The following is a 23775-nucleotide window of genomic DNA, read 5'->3' as shown; positions in this document are numbered from 1 at the left end:
AATCATAGATTAGCCCAGCTTGCCGTTACATTATAAACTTTTTTTTTCATGCTAGCGTGAACGTCTCCTTTAGTACACCAGAAGCATACATCAACGCCTCGACATGGTAGTGATTTTTACCACTTAAAATTCATTTATTTTCATTTTGAAAGAAACATGGTGATGTAATAGAAAATGCCACTTGCAGGTCGTTTGTTTAGAACAGGAAATCACGTTACCGGGACAACGTGACACTTTCACTTACGCACTCTATTTCATCACATAATTTATATCACAGCTACCTAAGAGTTTACCAAAGATAACAACGCTTTTCAATTTCTATTTAATCATTTCTTCTGAATTTGGGGAGGTCTCGTTATGGAGGCTATGTTTTCCATTTATTCTTATGGGAAAAGGTTGTGGCTACACTTTTAAAATAAAGTTTGTATATTTACACATATTTAAGTTTGTTTATTTGCTTGTTTATTTGACTTGGATATGCAGGCCGCAGAAAAGGAGGCCAATCAGGTGAAACATGAGGAGGTAAAAGCAGATGAGCGGAGAAGGGTCAAGGCCAACAAGAAAACCCTGAAAAAGAGTCACAAAAGCCAGTATACTGCAGAGAAAAGGAAAGCTGAAAAAGATGACATCTATGAAGCATCAGGTGAAAAGCTGTTTTCTGCACGTTTGTATGCATTTGGGGTCCCCATCCCCCTTTACCTTCTGTTCTTGATACCCTCCTCCCCCTCTGGTTAATTATTTTACCTCCATAGGAAAGCACTGCAATGTGAGAGTAGTCTTGTAAATAATCAACATCATTGTGGCTTCGTGTTGACAAGGGATGCAACGGCACACGGTACATTATTGAACCGAACAAAATGTCCCCTACGGTTCAATACAGACATGAGCCGTGATAAGTCAGTGTGTGGGTCATTTATAATTTGTAATATAAACTTATAATATAATATACGTTTGTCATTGTGCCACAAACTGTACTCACTTTACACATTCTCAAATCAGTTCCAAATATCCAGTGGATGGGCCCTGACACGTCTCAACCTATCAGAACTTCCCTGCTAAGGTAGCAAAGCCCCAATAAGATTTATAAGCTCTGTATGCAAATGAGTTTGAGAGAGAAGAAAACTTTGAAGAGGCGCCTTCGTCTTTCATATCTACTATGAGTGAACAACCCAGGATTGTGGTAGAAACTGAAGACCGAAAAGTTAAACAAACAAAGTAGGCCCGCAGCCTACAATCATTGCATTGATAATGCAGTCAGCTAGAGCAGACACTTACACTATGCCACTTAAGCCCTATTCTCACGGGATTAGTATTACCTGTGGACCTTTGGTTATTTGTGATAATTGCGGAGAATGCCTGAGATCTTAGTCCCGTGCGAATGTGCCATGTCTGTAATTTGTAAAGTAAAAATTCCGCCGCAAATTACCTACTGTATTTCGCCAAACACAGACGTCCGGTGATAATACTAATCCTGTGCGAATCTGCATCTCAGTGATTGCTACTGCAATTGCATATCTTTTCTACTTTCTGCGTTGTTTTCGGACGTTAGCATACGACATATCCGGGTGTAATGTCAGTGAAAATAGAGTAATTTACAGACTTTGCTTATCCCGTGCGAATGCGCTGCAAGTAACACAGAGGTGGGGCGATAATTTGAAAATGACCAGAGGTCCACAGGTAATACTAATCCCGTGCGAATAGAGCTTTAGTCTATTGCAATCGCCCAGCCTTATCCATTGCTAGTACTCTACTGCAGCAACTGTCTCACAGTCGCTTTTCAACAACAATTTGCGTTTAAAATAAAACAGAAATGTTGTTTACTACCAGGTCCGGGGTGGCTAATCGGGAGATTGGGGAGGAGTCCCGGTGGACCGTTAACGTTTTGGGCCGGTCTGAATATTGTGAGCTTAAATACATTGTTTCTGAAGTCATTTGCTGCGCCCCCTGGCACTTCAGCAGCCTGGGCTGTGCAGTCGCGGCCCTGCCCATTACTCGCAGTTTGTTTCCTCCTGAAGTTGGATATGAAGTGGACCTACGAATGAAATTATTTCCAGATTCCACTCTTATGTAGTCTATAGGTAGCTGTAGCCTACTAGTCTGACAAGTTCAAGAACCATAAGAAATGTCAAACTAGCAACTAATCAGGGTGATTAACCCCCCCCCCCCCCCCCCCTGTTTGCTACTAAGACATGTTTATCAAATTTATCTTGTGAAACTAAACATCAGATCTGCGTTAATTGGTCCTTTAGTCCGTTCTCTCCATCAAGTTTCATGGAATTTGGTCAGTAGCTTGCTGTAGTCCTTCTAGGCTAGATAGATAAACTTACAAATCTGCACCAAAAACATGCGTAATATCTCTCAGGTAGGCTAATAATAAAAACTGGAGAGTCACATTTGCAGGTGTTTGTTTACTGCATTAGTATTCAGTCACGATTTTTAAAAAGGGGTAACTACTATTTCTATCTAACATGCAATATGAGAAATGTTGCATGTGGCAATTTAAAACTACCCTATTCAGTCACACTGGTATTTTTTGTCCATAAGATATGATTATTTTTTTTGAATCTGTGAAATTTTTTCTATTAAAATACTGAGTGTGACCTGAGGGCCCGATGGCCTCTAGAGGGACCTGTCTTGTGCCCACTGCCCAGCACCGTGGAGCTCAATTGGAATTTGCCATGGCATATAAAATTAGCAGATCCACCACTAGCGCCTGGTGCTTTTTACAGATGAGGGCAGGTTCACCCTTAGCACATGTGACACACATGAAAGGGTCTGGAGATGTCGTGGAACATTATGCTGCCTGTGACATCATTCATTCAGCATGACTGTTGTGGTGGTGGTGGTGGTGGGTTAGTAATGGTATGGGAAGGCATACCCTTGGAGGGATGCACAGAATAGGGCAGTGAGCACAGGTCCCTCTCATTGAGTCCTACAGAAGGACTGTTCCAATATCAATCAAATTCTTTTTTTCAAAGTCCTTTGTTTTACATATAATTTTCGAGGATGCATGCATGTGTGTATCCTCAGCATGCTTGGAACACGATCCTGTACGCACATGTATGGAGGATTCAAAACTACCAAACAAGGCAGTGCACTTTGTATTTACTTTCATTGTGTTACCGTCACTGTGTAACAGTATAAGTGAAGTATGGCCTTAGGTCATCCTGACAACTTCTAACTCTCACACCGTAATGGTGTTAAGGCAGCATTTAGAAGGCCCTTGAGAGCGACAGCAAGCTAAAATATAAACTTTTCTCTATAAGAAATGATCAGGCTTAAGGCGGGGATCACACTAACCAGCGGCAAGCGGCAGGTTTCCTATTGTTCTCTATGCTTCGCCTTGGAATGGTGACAACGCTGGCGTGGCGTTAGCGTTGAGCAAACTGGCAGTTGAACTTGATTCAACTTTGAAGCGCAACGCTCGGCTCATCACAATCAATTTTAGAATGTTTAGGTATTTTGACCAATCAGATTGGTCTAAGAACGTAACGACAAAGATTCAACTTAGGAACGAGATAGAATGTTTTGGATTTGTTATTATGGTCTGAGCGTTGCGTTACGCTTGCCGCTGCCGCTTGCTGTTGGCTAATGTGATCCCCGCCTAAGGGTCACTGCTCTGCAGTTTATTTGAGCAAACAGATCAAACATGCCATTTTGATTTTTTGACTGAATGAATGATTGTGGTGCAGTCATTGTTTTTTCAAAAAGCAGTTGGCACGAGGAATGATTTTCAATAACGCACACCTTCAGCTTCCAGCACACTTGCTAGTCTGTTCCATTGATGATTATATATGTATATACAGTGGGGAGCACATGTATTTGATACCATGCTAAAACAGGAATATTAAATCATCATTTGACAATTGATTTAATGTCATAATTCAAAAAATGAGTAAAAATAAAACCGCTAAGTACACCAGTACTTATTGAAGATTGAAGAATGTATCGTAAATAAATAAATGTTCTTCCTAAATGCTAGGGGGAAAGGAAGTATTTTACCCCCTATGTAACCCTATGGGAATTTAACATATACGGTTAACATAGGGGCAGGCAGATTTTTATTTTTTAAGGCCAGCTATTTCATGGATCCAGGATATTATGCATCCTGATAAAGTTCCCTTGGCCGTTGGAATTAAAATAGCCCCACATCATCACATACCCTTCACCATCGCTAGAGATTGGCATGGTGCTTTTTCCAGTAGGCCTATTAGCCTGTTTGATGCTCATTGAGCTCAATGCAAATCAAACAGGCTAATAGGCCTACTGGAAAAAGCACCGGAAAGTACTGGAAATGCAATTCTAGATTTTTTTCTTTTTTTTTTTTAAAGTCGGTCTCAGTCATTGAAATGCCGATTTACTGGTAACCTCAAATGTTTTGTTTAGCTACCTTGACAATCTAACCAAGTAACAAGACATAAAAAATCATATTCCATTCCAGAGCGCCCACTTAAGCGACATTGTGGAGATGGTGATCCAGAGGGGGTTGAAACTGGGCAGTTTGGTCTTGAAGAGCCCCATCATAAAGACATGGGTAACTTTGGAGCTGCCAATAGAAACCGGCGAGTGCAACCAGAGGCAAGTCAGCATGAGGCTACACAAGAGAAGTGGGAAGACAACTGCAGTGTCTTCATCAGCAACCTGGCTTTCACCCTACAAAGCCCAGAGGAGCAACTGGGAACTATCTTTCAGACCTGTGGCACTATAAAGCAGGTTCGACCTATTTTCTCAGGCCGTGGAACTTTTCGTGGTTACTGTTATGTGCAGTTCCAGGACCCATTAGCTGTTGCTGAAGCCCTGAAGCTGGACCGGCAGGAGCTTGAGGGCAGGCCCATGTTTGTGTCACCATGCATAGACAAGAAGAAGAACCAAGACTTTAAGGTAGGTCCATGTGACTAAAAAATTCTTTAGAAAATATGGAATTGTGGAATTGTTCACATTTGGGCATCCCATTTTTTCGTTGAATGTATGAAAATAAGATCGAGAGATGGCTCGCAAAGAAAATTGTAATTCTGGAGTAATTTGATCCCAGGGTCTTTTTTTACCATGACAATGAGTTTAACCCCCTCGAGAGCTAGATTACATTGATACATTGATGCCCTAATACAGGCATATGCTACCACCCGACCATTGCGATCCTCAGACAAGCGACGTCTAGCTCTACCACCGGAACGCTCAGGCCAATCCACATTTTTTTCATGTGTTCCGCTTTGGTGGAACGCACTACCAGTTCCTACTAGAGCAGGGACATCCCTCTCCATCTTCAAAAAACTTCTGAAGACCTAGCTCTTTTGAGAACATACCCTCTCCTAGCACTACTTACAACTAGTCTTGCTGATCTTTGACCTACAGTGGGCACTGGTTGAGAATGGACATTTCCCGCCCGCACTGCGGTGCAGGATTTGTAATTACAACTGCAACAGCAAGGGGGCACCATAAGACATCGCTGGTGACAAACGGAGAAAAGAGACATGACACGTTTTTACCTCACAGCTTTTATGACGCAACGTAACTCAGTCAGTCCAGCAGAGATGCCAGGGCATGGAGAGGGAGAAAAATGCTTATTACCTTCTTTCAATGAAACAGCAGTGTTCAACTTCAGGTGTCACAGATATGCTTCATAAGTCAAAAAACCGAACACAATGGGGGTGCATTTGTTTGCTAACTAGCCAAAAAGTAGGCTAGTTATTTTGAACATCTCCATTGACGTTAACTTTCTAACGCATGCAGTTTAAGAAGGCTTGGCCTAACCATTATCAGAGAGGCTCCACCGAAGTATTTTTTTGCGAGTCTCAGGAAATTGCAAAATCAATACATGAAAATCCATTCATCCAACGACTCGAGATTCACAAGGGTAATATTTTTGTAATTCCTGATTTTTGTTTCAGAGGAGATAATCCAATTCACAAGGGCAATATTTAGGTAAGGTAGACCTACACGGACCCAAAAAGGGCTTGAAATTCTATTTTTGGTGTTTGCATTTGTCATTTTTGACTTCCCAATCAGGTTTTTTTTTGTTATTGTCTATGGGTCATTCCACCTCAATTCAACAGATTTTAGAGAAAATTTCTGCTTGACCATCTAAAGCTTGGTATACCTAATACATACCTAATACCTAATACATCCAGAGAAAAACATTTTTGAACATGGTACCCCCCTTCTGATTTTTGCCACATTTGCGCCCTCTTCTAAATCTGCAGCAAAGTTCAGATGTCATTTTCTCAAAAAGTGTTCAAGCTTTTTTTGTGGATAATGATTGCTACCTATAGATTCCACATACATTTGTAATGTAATGATCAAAGAAGTACAGCCCAAAGGCTAACAGTGAAAGTACTGCGGGCCATTCGCAAAACATTCCAACCACCATTTTTTAACCACTAATAATGCTCAACATGGCATCATACTTCTGCAGTAGTATGAATAGGGTCCCTACACATAAAATAAAGCTTCAAGAACTTGGATGACGTGTACTGAGAGTTTGTTTAAAAAGGCTGTTCAGTAGTAGCCTGGCTAACGCCTCCCACTTCTCAAATGAGACGTATTCTCGTATTTGAAAAAATGCCCAGATCCGTTCATTGGGCGCCACGGATGTCAATCAAATGCGTCTCTGCATAGCTCTTCATGGTCTTGCTTTCTCCCCTGTTCTGTGATTGGCCTCCAACATCAGGCGAACATGGGGGCGTTAGTTTCCAGAAAGAAATCACTGCGCAAGGCAGTATGGGAAACCCAGGCTAGTTCAGTAGCACTTTGTGCTCTATGCTTGAAAAGTGTAAATTGTATTATTCATATACAGTTCGAGGCTGGTCAAAAATATTTGAATGTTTGGTTTTAGCTGCTCCCACTATGCATTCAGATATTTTAACTGAATATTTACCTGCAATTTTGTTATTTTTCCCCAATCCGTTTTCCCCACACTGTATTTATTACACACACTCTTTCCCTATTTGCTTTGGAAGAACTGTTAACATCAAGAACTTACAGTACCTGCCGATACCTCACCAAGTAGTCTTCTGCTTGAAGGGCACTTGTTATTGCAGACTTTTTGTAACCCTTTGATGTTAGAACAGGGTCATTCCATTCCGTGTCAAATCAGACAAAATCCAGAACTAGAAAAGCACTCAGAGGGTGCAGAGGTTGTCATACATTTGAACCTTAACTATTCAGATCGCCACCACGTGGCCATACCATGCCATTGCACTGCTAAGTGAAAAACGAATAAATGCCTCCGAAATCCCGACACTCCCAAAACTTTCATCCATTACTTTTTGAGTTATCTTGCTAACAAACAGACAAACAAACCAACAGACAAACAAACCCCGATGGAAACATAACTTCCTTGCGGAGGTAAAAATGGTTGCATCAAAGACTCAGATTTACGTTTGTCTACATAATGTTGAGGCTCCATAACTGAAACATTTTTTTGTTCAGTTGTATTGTTCTCAGTCATTTTGGCCTTGATTGTTTACACTCTCTACAAGGCCTTATTTGGGAGGCCTGACCTGATCAAACTTTGTAGAATGGGAGACAAACACGTTCTCAGTAAGATTCACCGTTTGTACCATGGTGTCATTGATTTTATAGAAAAAAAAACTTTTTTAGCAACAATGATTGTTGATTGTTGACAGGTTTCAGAACTTTAGAGCAGTAGGCTTTCAGAATGTGTTTTCTGATTTGCGTGTGTTTCTGTTTCTATTTGTGTATTCAGTTTCTGAGTGTGTTTCTGTCACAAATGTTTCTTTATTGGACTTATAATGCATCTCCATCATGTCGTAAATTTGAGGGGTGTGAAACCTTTACAATGAGCAATCTATAGGGAAGTGATATTTAAATTATGCTTGTTTCCAGCTGCCATAGTTATCAACACACATTTATTCTTACGCTGGAATGGGAGTGATTCAAAAGTTGAATACATTACACATGAGCTCCGTCGATTTCTGCGCTCATATCTATGCTGGTTTCTACGCTCGGTTGATAAATGAGGGCCATTGTCCCCGGAGCAACTTCGGGTTAAGTACCTTGCTCAAAGGGACAATGTTTGAAGCCGGGAATTGAACCGGTACCGGTAAGCCTTGTAATGCAAAAATGGTCAGCTAGAGACAGATGTGGTCTCAGTGGATTAACAATCATGTCTTTTCGTTCTGCAAGGTATTCAAGTACAGTCCATCATTGGAGAAGCACAAGATATTTATCTCTGGCCTGCCCTACACCTGCACTCAGCAGCAACTAGAGGAACTGTGCAAACCACATGGCACAATAAAAGCCAGCCGTCTGGTCACCAACCGCTCTGGCAAACCCAAGGTATGACTGCAACTCTATACTTGCTATGCTACTAAGCAATTTCCTCAAACTACCATCTCAAGGAAAACATTCTTAAGCAATTTAAATGTTCAAATCATGCATTTCATTTATTTCCATCCTGCCTCATATGAACAGTTCAGGCTGATGGTGACACCAATTAAGCAATGTTTAAAGGCCATGTTGCTGACCATGGCCATCCCTGTATGACCACAATGTACCCATCTTCTGATGGCTAATTGCAGCAGGATAACGCACCATGTCACAAAGCTTGAATCATCTCAGTGAGACACCATACTCAAATGGCCTCCACAAGTTTTCGTCGTTTTGTCTTCCACATTCATGAAAGTGTTGGTATGAATGTTGAGTCATGTCTCATGAATCATTCATGAATGCTTCATGTGCAGTTCATGACAGCTGTTATGAATGTGTTATGAATGAACCCGTCAGGTAAAGTGTTACCGAAAACTCAAGGAGTCTTAGTTTTAGTCAAAACATTTTAGTATTTTTTATATAACAAATTTCTTCTGAATAGGCTACTATTTCAGTCAAATATTGTTTCAGCTATGTGTTTTACAGATCTCAATTTTTGTTATGTCCACAGCAGTAGACCCAAAGAAGGCCTACAACGCCTAAACACGACACAACCCCAAACATTCCATATTAGTTTCATTAGTTTGCTTGGTAGCAAACTTTGCATCATCAGTGTACTACAGTAGTTAGATAGTTGTCATTACTTGCTGAATATTTTCATATGGATATTCTGATGTATATTGATTTGTATATGAGAGAAGCTGCAACTTATGAGTATGTCGCGTTGTGGCATTGGTAGTTAGCTTGCTAACTCTTGCTAGAAATCTCCGGTGTTCTTGCTCCATGTAGTTTTGTGTTGTAGCCACAGGGTTGCAGCAACAGCGTGTAGCCTAGCCTACAGCAAAGCTGCTGCACATGAAGTCATTTGGACGATTTTGAACGCTTAACAGTAAAGATGTAACGATTACCGGTGTAACGGCAAACCATGATAAAAATGTTGACGATAACAATTACCATGTTCATTTCAAATATCATTATTATCACGGTTGATAACCACGGTGTGGAAACGGTGTGGAAAATTCCTCCCAACTTCATCCGAACCGAACCTGCTTTTGACATAGGCCTGGTATAGCCTGGGTGTTCCCATCCTGCCTTGCGCGGTGATTTCATTCACGCTGCTAAGGCAATCTGGACACTAACACCCACATTTTCGCCTGATGTTGGTGACCAATCACAGAACATCCGAGAAGTTTCCGTTGACTTCTTGCGTCTACATCCAACGCCAAAGGATTTACACTGATGTCAATGGCAGCCCTTTGCGTTGCATATGAACGCGCGGGGGCACCTTCGGCTTCCGATATTGACGCCAGGGGGCTTGGCATGCGTCCTCGTTCGACGAGTTGGGTGTGAGACCGTGTTGGATGAGCTATGCGCATTTGATAGACATCCGTGGCGCCCAATGAACGGATCTGGGCATCTGCGTCTTTTTATGTGCACATTCACATTAAATCCATTCCACTAACGTATCAGGAGAATATCGTAAAGTTTTATTTTGAGCGCCAAATTCCTTGTATACTCAAGTATACATGGCCAATGAGCCTGATTTGATTTGACAAGAAACATACAGTTTCTGAAAACAATGATGATCGCTGAGATGTCACTGGCCCTAACTTTGTTTGTTTTATATGCAGGGACTGGCATATGTGGAGTTTGCTAATGAGGCCCAGGCTTCACAGGCTGTTCTCAAGATGGATGGAATGGATGTTCAAAATTATACCATTTCCGTTGCCATCAGTAATCCACCTGGAAGAAAAATGGAGATCACCTCTGGGAAAGAATACAAATCTATGCCACCGCAGCAGACGCATGGAGCGTAAGTCTGAATTCAACACAGTCTGGGCAATAAGTAATCAACACTCAACTTTTTTGTTAGTAAATATATTTCCAATGTGGCTATTCTTTGGAGTTTTAATAATATTAGAGTAAATGTGAAGTGCAAGTGAGGTGTAATGACTGGGCGATGTGGGGAGGGCGTGGGGGGGTGTACAAGTATTGAACAAGCAAGCTGAAATCGATTAGTAGGTGAGGGAGCCTTTGTTTGCAATGACTGCTTCAATACATCTCCTGTTTGATGAAACTAATTGTATACAATTTTCAATTTTAATTTAATTTCACTTACAGAGCGTCAAAACATTACACATGTCTCATGGCGCATTACAGAGTGTTAACATTCTTAACCAGCAACCCTTCTGCAGGCTGATGGGTGTACAGTCACTAAATGTACACATAAATTAATTTATTTTATAGCCCCCATGGATGAAATTCCTCAAAACTTGGCATACTCCCAGAGGATGTCAGTTTAATCATACACCTGAAATTTGGTCCAGTTCATAACATTTCATCCGAAGACAGGGGCGAACAAAGCAATATAATATTTATGGCTACACAATAGTGCCAAAAAACACTATTATTTCGCACTCGTAAATATCAACTGCGAGCGCGCAAATTATCTCTGCGCGCGCGCACTCAGAGGAAACTTGTCCGAGCGAGGAGAAATCTGTCCAGCGCACCAAACTGTCACTCAGCTCTCTCGAAGTTGATTTCTGCTCGCGCAAAAAATATTTCTGCTCGTGCGAGGAAAGTTCTTCGGGGATCCCCTTGCTTCTGAAAGGAGGGCTGTCAATTAAATCTCGCTCTTCAGAAACGGCCAATCACAGAAGAGCCAGCACCAATTCCAATGTATGTGTGTGTTTAATTTGTATTGTTATTTATTTGTATGTCGCTTTGGACAAAGGCGTCTGCTAAATAGCTATAACCATAACCATAACCAATCCGTTCCGCCTCCAAGTAGAGACACAGGGGAGCAGAAACTTTCCTTGCGCGAGCAGAAATCAACTTCGAGAGAGCTGAGTGACAGTTTGGTGCGCTGGACAGATTTCTCCTCGCTCGGAGAGAAGTTTCCTTTGAGTGTGCGCGCGCAGAGATAATTTGCGCGCTCGCAGTTGATAATATAATACGCTCGAATGTATTGAGCAAGTGTTTTTTGGCACTATTGTATCGCCATAAATATTGCATTTTCATTTTTTACTATGGGGGTGCAAATCACAAATGACCAGTTATAAACTAAGTTGATGCAGGCTCTTGAAACCAACATACCATAAACATTTAATAGTTTTTGGTGCCACAGTTCAGGTAGTTATTTAGGAAAAACTGAGTTTTTTGGGTTTTGGGGGAGCCAGAGGGAATGGAGTGGCCCCCGGGGACGAAACAAAATGTTTCTGAAAGGGGGTATTCACACCTGCCTTGTTTAGTTCGATTAAAACGAACTCAAGTTCGTTTCTTGCTTGGTTCGGACCTTTTTGACTGGTGTGAATACAATCACTCGAACTCTAGTGCGGACCAAACAAGCGGACCGAGACCCAGCTGAGGAGGTGGTCTCGGAGCGGTTCCTATCGAACCCTGGGGCGGTTCGTTTATGGTGTGAAAGCAGACCGACCTCGATCCGACCCAGTTACAGAAATCTACCTTTTTTGGATTTGACAAGCTCCCGTAGTTTTTGCGCATTATGGGAAATGTAGGATAGCTCCGTGACGCACAACAGCTGTAAGCAGCAATGGGCTAACGCTTTTTTGCCAACAATAATTTGATTTTGCATCTCCTACCCGTTCCGTCTTCCGTAGGCCTGCTGTTAGCATGTTGGACACACATGAGAGCTCTTCTCAGCTGTTTTGTTGCACGTCTTCGTCGTTGCCAAATTACGAGCATCATATTGTTAAACTTGCATCTAGTGTTGTTTTTGGCGGCCTGTTTTGGTTTTAGTTTTAGTCTAGTCTTTGTGTCAAGCTGTCATTTTAGTTTTTATCAGTTTTAGTCACGTTCATACTCTTTTAGTCTAGTCAAGTTTTAGTCGACTAAAAGTATGAGCATTTTAGTCTTATTTTCGTCTAGTTTTAGTTGACGAAAACTAATGACTTTTAGTCTTGTTTTAGTCAATGAAAATTTAATTTTAGCATCTTTTTATTAATGCAATTCTATTTTAAGGGGTTGTTCCTCCATAGACTGGGTAAGACTGTTTTTAGTGGCAGGCACTATAGCACCAGCGAACTCTGAAACTATAGGACTGGATGAAATGTGCAGATAACGGTCTCCACTGATAAATATCACACTGGCTAACCTGCAAATTAGGTCCTATGTCCAAAATTCTGAACTACCCCTTTAATAGGAAATGATACATTTTCATGGATTAAAAAATTACAAATATTACAGGTCACATAGGCACTGAACATTGACAGTGGAATCAGGTATGTTACACAGAGTTTGGTCTCCCCCTGTCACCATGAAAGGACTATTTGGAATATTCTGTAGACCTGCTGTTCCTTTTCTGAGAACAATTTAACTTAAGATCAAGTTGTCCTTAGGTTATTGAATGCTGTAAATTTGGATGCTATTTCACCATTAACTAGGTAGCCTAAGCGTGGTTACACACAGTTGTCATCTTAATGCAGTGTTTTGTAGCCTACAAAACGCATTTCACGTTCATCACTCAGTTTTGGTAGGCTACAGGCCTATACCTTGAGTGGTCGCTGCCCCTTTAAATGCGTGGGACTTTAAATTACGTTTTAACTCCATGCTGATTTTGTTGATGAACAGCACCGTCTTTGATTCAGTTTTTCTACCGTTTAAATAAACGACACACGCGCACTTGTGTGGTTGGTAAGGAATAGTTTTCTTGCAATTCCCACACAACATTAGATAGCCTACTAAGCCAAGGTTCCATTAAAAATGTGTCTATGATTAGAACTTCGTTGCTGATCGGTGGAGTAATGTTATTATTGTAGGCTATATGACAGCGCCAGCATCAGCTGGACAGAAGCTTATAGGCTAACTACACACAAATCAAATCTGCAGTTGTCTGTTAACATTTTCATCTGAATTAGATCTACATGCGGAGGTGAGATAAGTAGCCTAGTGCAAAGTTGAACTGAGAGAGTTGCCAATCTAACGGACTGAACGTAGCCTATTTCTTAGCTTCTATTAGCGATAATGATAGGCTATACATCTACCGCTCCTTTGCTACATGATCAAATATTATCAGATGAGTGACAGAAGCACCGGATATGACCAACAGGCCCACGTGAGAAACGCTGGTCGTCTGGTATGATAATCAGACCATGCAACCTGATGCGCCCCTGAAGTGAGACGCAGGAAACAGAAATGCTGCAAAATAATAACACGACTAAACGACACAAAATAATGTTACAACATTCCTGTCCTTCTGGTCTTCGAAAATGAAGAGAGATGTTAGCATGTTTTTTATTTTGTAAACCACATTTAGTCTCGTTTTTATTCGTCAACGATATTGCCTTATAAATTTAATTATAGTCATCGTCACATGGCCAGCATTTAAGTTGCGTCTCGTCTCGTTATAGTCACGTGAAAAAAGTTCGTTGACGACGATATTTAGTCATAATTTTCGTTGACGAAAGCAACACTACTTGCATCAAACGGTCTTGACGCTCAAGCACTTCTGCAAAGCTGTAACTGTATAAACTATATTGCTAGGATAATAACGAGTACAGTACGCAAACATAGTATTTACGTGGGCCAACTTTGACTTTGGCTTCCTATTCTTCACCCCACCTACACGTTTACCAGCCAATGGTTGAACGACCTTAGCACATGTGCTTTTGTTTATAAATTCTGGTCCGGTTGCAATTAATCACGGTGTGAAAGCGAACCGCACTAAAAAAGAAAAAAAGAAAAAAAAATTGGTCCGGACCAAATAAGTAAACTAACGGACCTTCCTGGTGTGAATACGCCCTAAAAGTCTACTGGGGCTACATGCCCACCAATTCAGGAAGTAGATGACAGGAAAAAAAGAAAAAGAAGAAAAACACTTTCACAATCACTATATGACAATATATGATCACTATAGCTACAATAGGTATGCTAGCGGTGGTAATAATAAATGCCAAATTCTCTCTGTGTGAAAGAAGTCGTGTAAGTTAAACATTTGTGCTTTATATCAACATCATCCTAAACTGAAATAATGAGCAGCATGTTCCCATTTTAACAGCAGGGGGAGAGGTCGCACACAGATCGCCCTTCTCCCACGTTCCCTGCATCGGCAGCTGGTACCAGAGTCAACAGCAGCAAATGGAAACACACTCAAGCCACTTGCAGTAACGCAAAACAAGCCCATGTCCAATCAGGACTTTGCTGAGTTACTACGGAAAAAGTGAAGAAGTTTCAACTTTTCAATAAGTTGTTTGTGTTAACTTACATTTTTTTCTGGATATGGTTATTTTAACTGATATGTATGTGCAAGTTAATTGTGAAATGTAAATGGGCATTCCCTATGACTACTGCCTATGTATTATACTGATTTGTCTAAACTGAAACACTTGCAGACCTAAGATCACTCTATTTTTCAATTTTGCTAAAATATTTTATTTGTCTTACTATTGTATGAATAGCTTAGCTAAATTTAGATTTAAATTGCTGGTACTGAGAAGGGAATATCACACTGGAATACTAGTTCTCAGTAACGTAGTTAGTTGAATGTCAATTCCAAATTGGTGAGGGCCCATTTAAGCTTTAACCCAGCTCTATCCTTGATGCCGGTGTATCTTAGCAATGTGCTTCAGAGTTTCTATGAATACACTGTGATTCTAGTCAGTGAAGTTATATTTGGATTGTAAATCAAAACTTACCAGCAAAACATAATTCAAAAACCTAAAAAGAAAGCAATATTAATTATGAAAAAATACTTTTTTTTTCTTTTTACTTCTGAATGTACATTTCAGTTATCATTGTACGGTAGTTTTACATTGTCATTTATGTATTATTGGTTCAATTATATCAGAATTGTTTTTCATAAAAAAATGGATAAGTGGATTTATGACAACCATGCAATTTGGTCAATTTTGTTACTCATCTGCATTAGCAGGTCTTTGCGTGGCCTACTGGTTGGGGAAACGGACTTGTTACTGAGGATTGCTGGTTCCATTAAGGGCCCACTGCTCTGGGTGTGTACAGTGGGTCCCATTTAGAAGTGGCCACGTCATTCGAGCTTTCCGTGATTCACGCAGCTGCGTGAAATGTACTTATCGCCACAAGGTGGCGCTGTAGCATTGCCGGTACACAGGGCAGCATACTGCATTCAGAGGCGTTGCAATACTGTAAGCTACAGAACGATACTAAAGATACTGAAGTCATACATTAGACTAGGCTAAATCAGAGCCTACTTTTGCTTTTATAAAGCTGGGGCCAGAGATTATGGTCTTTGGCAAACAGTTTGGGCCTATTCCAAATGAGTAAAACCAAATTTGGCAAATGGGCTTTTTTTTCTTTTCGTTTTTTCGTCAGCAGAAAGTGAAGAATTCTGAAAGGTTTCAGCACTAATATCAGGCGACGGCGATGATGCAGGCGACAGCGCCGTATCAGTTGTTTGAAGCTCAGGCTACATCAGTGGAGGCAGAGAGAGCGTTTTCTATCTGTGGCCAATTTGTCATGAAAATCTGAAACCGCCTGAGTGCAGAGATTTGTTGATGCTCTCTGCTTCTTGAAAGCACACCTGAAAAAAGAAAAAAGGGCAGGACTGTAATGAAGTAAAAGAAATGTGTAGCCTAAGTTGCTAAGTTGAGATGAGTCCAATGCAATGGATTTCGTTTAACATAATGGTTTAGGAATCTTTTGCAGGTTTAGGCCGACTTTAGCAGATTTCATTTTTATAATGGAGTTCTGTAGACAACAACGGCTACCTGAAATATTGCCCGATGCATTTTAAAGTTTTCATGTACTCATTAATAAGCATTGAAATTCATTGTGCTCAAGTGTCCATTCAAGAATAAATAATAAATAGATACTAATAAAAAAAGATGGGGAGAGGATGAAGAGGGAAAACAAATAAATAAATACATAATAGATACTATAAAAAAAAAGGATGAGAGAGAGGGAGGAAGAGAGAGAAAAAACAAAAACAAGCTAAGTGCAATTTTATGGAGATTTCCTAGGACAGTTTAGCCTGGCTAACGCCTCCCACTTCTCAAATGAGACGTGGTCTGGCAACCAGACGTTCATTTTCTCGTATTTGAAAAAATGCCCAGATCCGTTCATTGGGCGCCACGGATGTCTATCAAATGCGCATAGCTCACCCAACTCGTTCGTATGCAACGCTAAGGGCTGTCGTAAATCCTTTGGCGTCGAACGTAGACGCAAGAGGGCAACGGAAACTTCTCGGATGTTCTGTGATTGGTTCGCCAACATCAGGCGAACATTTGGGCGTTAGTTTCCAGACTGGCTTAGCAGCGGGATTGAAATCACCGCGCAAGGCAGTATGGGAAAACCCAGGCTAAGGACAGTTCAGCATCCTAATGACCTGTGAATTGAAACTATCCCTGTATCTGCTGGTACGGGTCCTTATGCTCTTTTACTGTCTTCCAGAAGGCAGGAGGGTGAAAAGACAGTGGCTGGGATGACTGGCGTCAGAAACTATGCACTTGGCCTTCCCTCTGCAGCGCTGAATGTAAATGTCCTGGATGGATGGTAACTCAGTCCTTGTGATGCGCTGTGCTGATCGGACAACTCTTGTTTGGAAAGATTTTCAGTCCTGGGCAGTGCTGTTACCATACCATGTTGTTATGCCACCAGTCAATATGCTCTCTATTGCACAGCGGTAAAAGTTGGTTAATATCTTGTGGTCCATGCCAAATTTCCGCAGACTGCATAGAGAGAAGAGCCGCTGTCTAGCTGTCTTTATGATCACACCAATAAGATGTTTCCAGCTCAGATCTTCGCTGATGTTTATACCCAGGAATCTGAAGATTTGTCTCTCCAGAGCTGCACTCCCGATGTGAATGGGTGCGTGTTCTCCCTACAGCTGCCTGTAATTCGCTATCAGCTCCTTGATCCATTCTTGATGCAGCCGATTATGGTGGTGTCATCAGCATTCTAAATGATGGTGTTGGAGCGGTCAGTGGCTGCACGTGAACAGTGAGTACAACAGGGGGCTTAACACACAAACCTGTGGAGCACCAGTGCTGAGTGCTAGACCCGAGGAGGTGATGAGGTGAGGTTACCTAGCCATACTGCCTGTGGCCTGCCTGTTAGAAAGTTTAGTATCCAGCTGCACATGGAGGGACTGATGTTCAGGTCTTGCAGTTTCATGATGAGCCTGGATGGTACTATGGTGTTGAAGGCGGAACTGAAGTCGATAAAGAACATCCATACAGTACGTTCATGTTCTGATCCAAGTGAGGGAGCAGTATTCATTATCTGTAGACCTTTTAGACCTGTAGGCAAACTGGAGTGGGTCTAGTAGACAGACAGGATGTAATGTGGATTTTGACTAACCTCTCAAACAAAGCACTATATCACAACAGATCAGAACGACAAGGCAGTCATTTAGACAGCTCTCACTGATGTTTCTTAGGGACTGGCTTGATGGTGGCCCTCTTGAAGCATGTGGGAACGACAGACTATAGTGAGAGGTTGAAGATGTCTGTGAATACCTCTACCAGTTCAGAAGCACAGGACTTTAGAAAACACCCTGGGGTGTTGTCAGGTCCTGGAGCTTTGTGTGCATTCACTCTTCTGATGGATTTGCACACATCTGTCACAGATACCCGAAAAGGGCAGCAGTCAGTACCTCTGACCTGGTGGGTGTCTTAAACCTGGCATAGAAGGAGTTCAGCTCCTCTGCAAGACAGACAAAGGTCGTATCTGCTCTGTGGCTCTTTCCTTTGTAATCGGTGATGGTCCTTAGCCCACTCCACATATCCCTGGTGTTAGAAAAAGTGGAGTCATATTACTCAGGATCCCTGTACCGTCTCCTGGCTAATTTATAAGGAGCATTCAGCAGCAAAGCAAAGCAGCCGCAGTAACAGACTCCTCTCTGTGCGCTGCAGGACCAAGAGGTACAGGAGCTCTTTTGTTCCAGCCGCCATAAGGCTGCATAATGGACCTGTTGATGCGCATTAATTTATTTTGAATGATGGTAGCCTTTTTTACTTTTCCTTTAACTGTCTGTCTTTACTTTTTATGAGTGTATAGCTCATATAGCTTGGTGAATGCTTGTTTCGACAACACACTGTAGGCTGCTGGACACCTGAATTTCCCCTGTGGAAATGAATAAAGTACCTATATATCATCTATCTATCTATCTATCTATCTATCTATCTATCTATCTATCTACAGTGCCCTCCAAAAGTATTGGAACACATTCTTAAAGTTAAATATAAAATCATCTTTTGGAAATTAATCTTGATGCCTTAAATGAGGAAATATTCAACCTTTAAGGACATCAATTTTCTTTGTGAATGAATAATGTATTGTAAATAAATAAATGTTTTCCTTGAAATTCAGGGGTCATAAGTATTGGAACGCCCATGTTAAATTCCCATAGAGGATTTTTATTTTTAAAGGCCAGCTAGATCTTGGATCCAGGACACTATGCACCCTGATAAAGTCCCCTTGGCCTTTGGAATTAAATTAACCCCACATCAACACTATACCCTTCACCATACCATTTCATTCTCATTGAGCTCAATGCAATTCAAACCAGCTAATAGGCTAACTGAAATAAAAACCATGTCAATCTCTTAGTATGGTGAAGGGTATAGTGTTGATGTGGGGTTATTTTAATTCCAAAGGCCAAGGGGACTTTATCAGGGTGCATAGTGTCCTGGATCCATGAAATAACTGGCCTTTAAAAATAAGAATAAAAATCCTCTATGGGAATTTAACATGGGCGTTCCAATACTTATGACCCCTGTATTTTAAGGAAAACATTTATTTATTTACAATACATTATTCATTCACAAAGAAAATTGAGGTCCTTAAAGGTTGAATATTTCCTCATTTTTTCATTTAAGGCATTAAGATCAATTTCCGAAAGATGATTTTATATTTAACTTTGCATGTGTTCCAATACTTTTGGAGGGCACTGTATCTTCAAAGCCACCCCTCCCCCACTCCAGCCTCTCTGATCACATCGCTGTTATGCTAATGCCAGCATACAGACAGAGTGAAAGTCACCAAACCGGTACCGAAGCAGGTGAGAGTGTGGCCAGAAGGAACCTCATCTACACTGCAAGATTGCTCTGAAATACAGACTGGGAAATGTTGCAGCCAAATGCAGGCAGCCACGTTATGCCCATGCATTATAAGAGTGTTAAGAAATACACACAATTTTGCTAGATGAGTAGCTTACAAATTGGTGGTTGCACTGAACAAAGATTATACAAATAAAGCACAACTCATGAGCTAAACTATTAATGAAAGCAACACAACCCTAAATGAAACAGCCAGATGCCTCCTCATAAAATAACAAACACCTTCATGAACAATAAAAAGTTTTATCGTCAGACTGCGTGCTATTTGGAACAGCGTATTGGTAGGCTATTAAAAGCAGAAGATTTTCAGCTTGCTTTGGAATTTAACACATTGAGTTACAAAAAAGCAATATTGTGTTTTTAGTTCCCATGCATTGAGTGACAAAAACGCAATACTGTATTGCGTTTTTAGGTTTTTTAAACAAATATGAAAATACACTCATTGAGTTCAATGCCAAGGCTAACTGAAAGAAAAACACCATGCCAATCTCTAGGGATGACACGGGACTATCTTAATTCCAAAGGCCAGTGGGACTTTATCAGGATACATAGTATGGATCCATGAAAGAAGTGGCATTTAAAAATAAAAATCTGCCTGCCTCTATGGGAATTTAACTAGGGTTAACATAGGGGTGCAAATTCTTATGCACCCTGTATCTTAAGGAGGACCATTTATTTATTTACTATACATTATTCATTCACAAAGGAAATGTGTGTCTTTAAAGGTGGGAATGTCCTATTTTTTTTAACTGAGGCATAAGATCAATTTCCAAAAGATGATTTTATATTCATTCCTGTTTTTAAGTCAACTTTTGCATGGGTTCAAATACTTTTTCTCCCCACTGAATTTCTTCTCAATTTCATCAATTTGAAAGGTCTGTTCAACTGCACAGCTCATAACTGCAATGATGCTTTTTAACATCAGAATAAGTGGCACATTTAAGTTCTGCCATGAATTATTGCAGAATAATAATAATAGTAATAATAAAAAAAAACTGTTGAATTTATTGCACAAAATATGTAACACTTCAAACACAATAATATGTTACTAGTCATAGCATTCTTACTCTGGATGCCTTACTTTCATCGCAATGGACAGAATAATACACTGCTCAAACAAAATAAAGGGAACACTGGTTCATAGGAGTACTGTAGCATAAGTCAGTCACACTTGTGGGATATTGATCTGGCCAGTTATGTACTGTAACAGAGGTGGTTGTGAGTCAGGTTGACCTGCTTTGATGTCAACGAAATTTACTACAGGTGTGCTAGAGAGCCAACTGTGAGACAACCCCAAAACAGGAATGGCTTTACAGGTGGTGGCAACTGGTCGTTTTTCCATCTTCATCCTTCTTGACTGATTTTTCACTAGTTTTGCATTTGAATAGGGTCAATGTTACTACTGGTAGCATAAGCCAGTATCTGGAGCCTACAGAGGTTGCACAGTCCAACTCCTCCAGAATGGCACACCAATACTTTCCATTGCTAAAAAGATTGCTGTGTCTCCCACTGCAGTCGCAAGAGCATGGAAGAGATTCCAGGAGACAGGCAGTTGCTCTAGGAGAGCAGAGCAGAGTGGTAGAAGGTCCTCAACCCAGTAGCCGGACCAGTATCTGCTCCTTTGTGCAAGGAGGAACAGTAGGAGTTTTGCTAGAGCCCTACAGAATGACCTCCAGCAGGCCGCTGGTGTGAATGTCTCAGGCCACATTGTCAGAAACAGACTTCATGAGGGTGACCTGAGGGCCCGATGGCCTCTAGAGAGGGACCTGTGTTCACCTGTAGTAAATTTCGTTGACATCAAAGCAGGTCAACCTGATTCACAACCACCTCTGTTACATAACTGGCCAGGGGCCAGTTTCCCGATAACGTTCACTCTTAGCGAGCTACAAAGACTCCAAAGTAATATCTTACCAAAGTTGTTTACCTTTATAGTCGTGGTTTCCGAACTGTTTCTTGGGAGTTTTCTTACGAAAAGCTAATTACGTCCGACGTACAAGGCACTGTCCACCAAGAAGGTGACATCGATTGCTCAGAAATTGATTTTTCACACACGTGGAGGTGCTTGACAGCGTTAAGAAAGACAGTGCGCTCTTTGCACACCAAAAACATTGCAGAAATATCACCCCCAGGAAAATGTAATTGAAGGTGCATAAACTTAATAGCATACGATGATTTAAAAAAAAATAAAAAAATAAAATGATCTACCATGAATTTGGCTAACAAAGTTTCCATGAGGGGGAAGCGAACTCGCAATCTGCTGATGTGATCAACTATACTGTAGATACCACCTTCTTTGACTGTTACGCCATCCTTCATCACTGCTTGGAAACAGTTCTAGGATATGATTTTAATCTGATTTCATAATAGTAGGCCTATTTAATTGTCTTTAATCATAGCTGATCGACCAGCAGATGCCATTGGTTAACATCATCAATATAAGCAACCCCCCACATTAAACATTGTAAAAGATGGAGGAGAAAAAGAGCAGGAAAAAGAGAGCACCAAGCTTCATGGTGGATGAGACGGAGGTTTTGTTAGAGGAGGTAAGTCTTCACAAGGCTACCCTCTTTTCAAGCTTCAGAAACACGGTCTCTAACAAATCTAAAAGAGACATATGGGAGGGAATAGCCCTAAAAATGCCAGCCTCTGGCTCAGGCGCACCAAGAGACTGGCACAAAGTCAGAAAGAAGTGGCATGATTTGGCCAGCAACGCCAAGAACCGTAGTGCAGTGATCCGCCGGGAACGAGAGAGGACGGGTGCTGGGCCCAGTACAGTACCCCAACTAGCCTCCCTGGAGGAGAAGGCTCTCAGTGTTTTGAACGAGGAGTCGATTCATGGGGTGTCAGGAGGTATTGACGTACGAAGAGGTGATGCTGAGCGTGCATTTTGCTCCTGGGCCAGGCCATCGACACCCCCAAGTGCATCAACATCCCAGGCCCAGCCTGCAGCAGTCTCCCCAGCCAGCACGGAGTCGCATGGGTTCACCACTCCTCCACTAGCACGCACGGCCTCGCTGGAACGCCGTGGGCAAAAAACACACAGGTTGGCACCCTGCCGATGCAGCGAGGAGTTGGTGGAAATTGAGAAAGAAAAGTTGTTGGTGCTCCGTAACATTCAACACCAGTTAACGGAGGCGAATGACATCGCGCTTCAAACGCTGCAGCTAAAGAGGGTCAAACTGGAATTGGCCCAACAGCAGCATGCACTGGCAGAGGCGCAGTTCCAAAGACCCTCCATCTCGGTCCCAGTTATACTGTCAGCCAATGGTAAGTCTATTGTTCGTTTATATATTCTGATGTGTTTGATGTCCTCCCAGTTGCCAGACATTAACATTTCTTATTTTTATTTCTACAGATGCTGAACAGCCATAGTGACACCAGTCACCAACACTGTGTGTGTGTGCGTGGTGGTGTGCGTGTGTGTGGTGGTGGTGGTGTGCGTGTGTGTGGTGGGGGGATTCTAATAAACAGTCGTGAACATCGATGAGTTGTATGTCATTCTTGATCTGCTCAATATCTGATTCTCTTTTGCAACAAAACAAGTGTCTGTGTGATGTGAAATCTGCGCATTGAAATGGCTATCTAAGGGCACATCAATTTCTAAGGACTGAATTTGCAGGAGTCTATATAGGACCTGCCTTGAGTGTGCGTTGTGTGCGTTTACGATATGTTTTTTGCATGAGCAGTGCGAGAAAAGTTCAAAGTTAACTTCTATTGCACATTTACAAACGTCTGAGCCGCACCAAAGTGCTTCACAGTAAAGTGCAGAGAGAGCAAAGAACAAATAAAAGCCCTTAGGGCACAAAACAAGGAAAAGGGCCACAGGACGATGAGTTCAAATAATACAAAAAGGACAGACAATGTAAAAGGTAACCAGAGGACACTGCACAGGCACTTAAAAAGGGAGACCCTAATACTCAGTCAGTAGAAGTTTAAAATCAATGCGGTAGCAGTGGAATGATGCGAGGACCGGGCTAATATGTTCGCGCTGTTTTGTACAGGTGAGTGAGTCGGGCGGCGGAGTTCTGTAAGGCGGCGGAGCTGAGATTGATCAGTGCCCGTTTCTAGAGCATTGCAGTAGTCCAGTTGAGATGTGATGAAGGCATGGATGACTCTCTCTAGTGCAATCTGGAGCAGGTAGGCTTTGGTCTACTCTTAGCAAGGGTTTTTAGATGGAAAAAGCTTTTCCTAACGCACTACTTAAATACAACAAATAGTAGGGTGGGTGAGTATGCCTTCATGCCTTATTTCCCAAAAAGCAATACAATTTCTCAATTTCAACAATTAGCTTGTAGTTCAGGCATTATTCTCAAATAAATTAGTTAAATTATTT

General features: G+C 41.5%; 1 protein-coding gene across 1 annotated transcript in view; it reads left to right on the top strand.

The window, feature by feature from the left end:
* The window catches only part of sart3 (spliceosome associated factor 3, U4/U6 recycling protein), a 62233-nt gene extending 46998 nt beyond the window's left edge, over positions 1-15235 (top strand). The window contains exons 15-19 of the mRNA XM_062543668.1: positions 484-643; positions 4442-4881; positions 8146-8298; positions 10020-10201; positions 14405-15235. Of these exons, the coding sequence (XP_062399652.1) occupies positions 484-643; positions 4442-4881; positions 8146-8298; positions 10020-10201; positions 14405-14570 (1101 nt within the window). The 3' untranslated portion in view covers positions 14571-15235. The remainder of the gene's footprint in view (positions 1-483; positions 644-4441; positions 4882-8145; positions 8299-10019; positions 10202-14404) is intronic.
* The last annotated feature ends 8540 nt before the right edge of the window (positions 15236-23775 follow it).

Source organism: Sardina pilchardus, chromosome 8 (assembly GCF_963854185.1).
Source record: "Sardina pilchardus chromosome 8, fSarPil1.1, whole genome shotgun sequence".
Classification (NCBI taxonomy): Eukaryota; Metazoa; Chordata; class Actinopteri; order Clupeiformes; family Clupeidae; genus Sardina; species Sardina pilchardus.
This window is presented reverse-complemented; position numbering and strand designations above follow the sequence as displayed.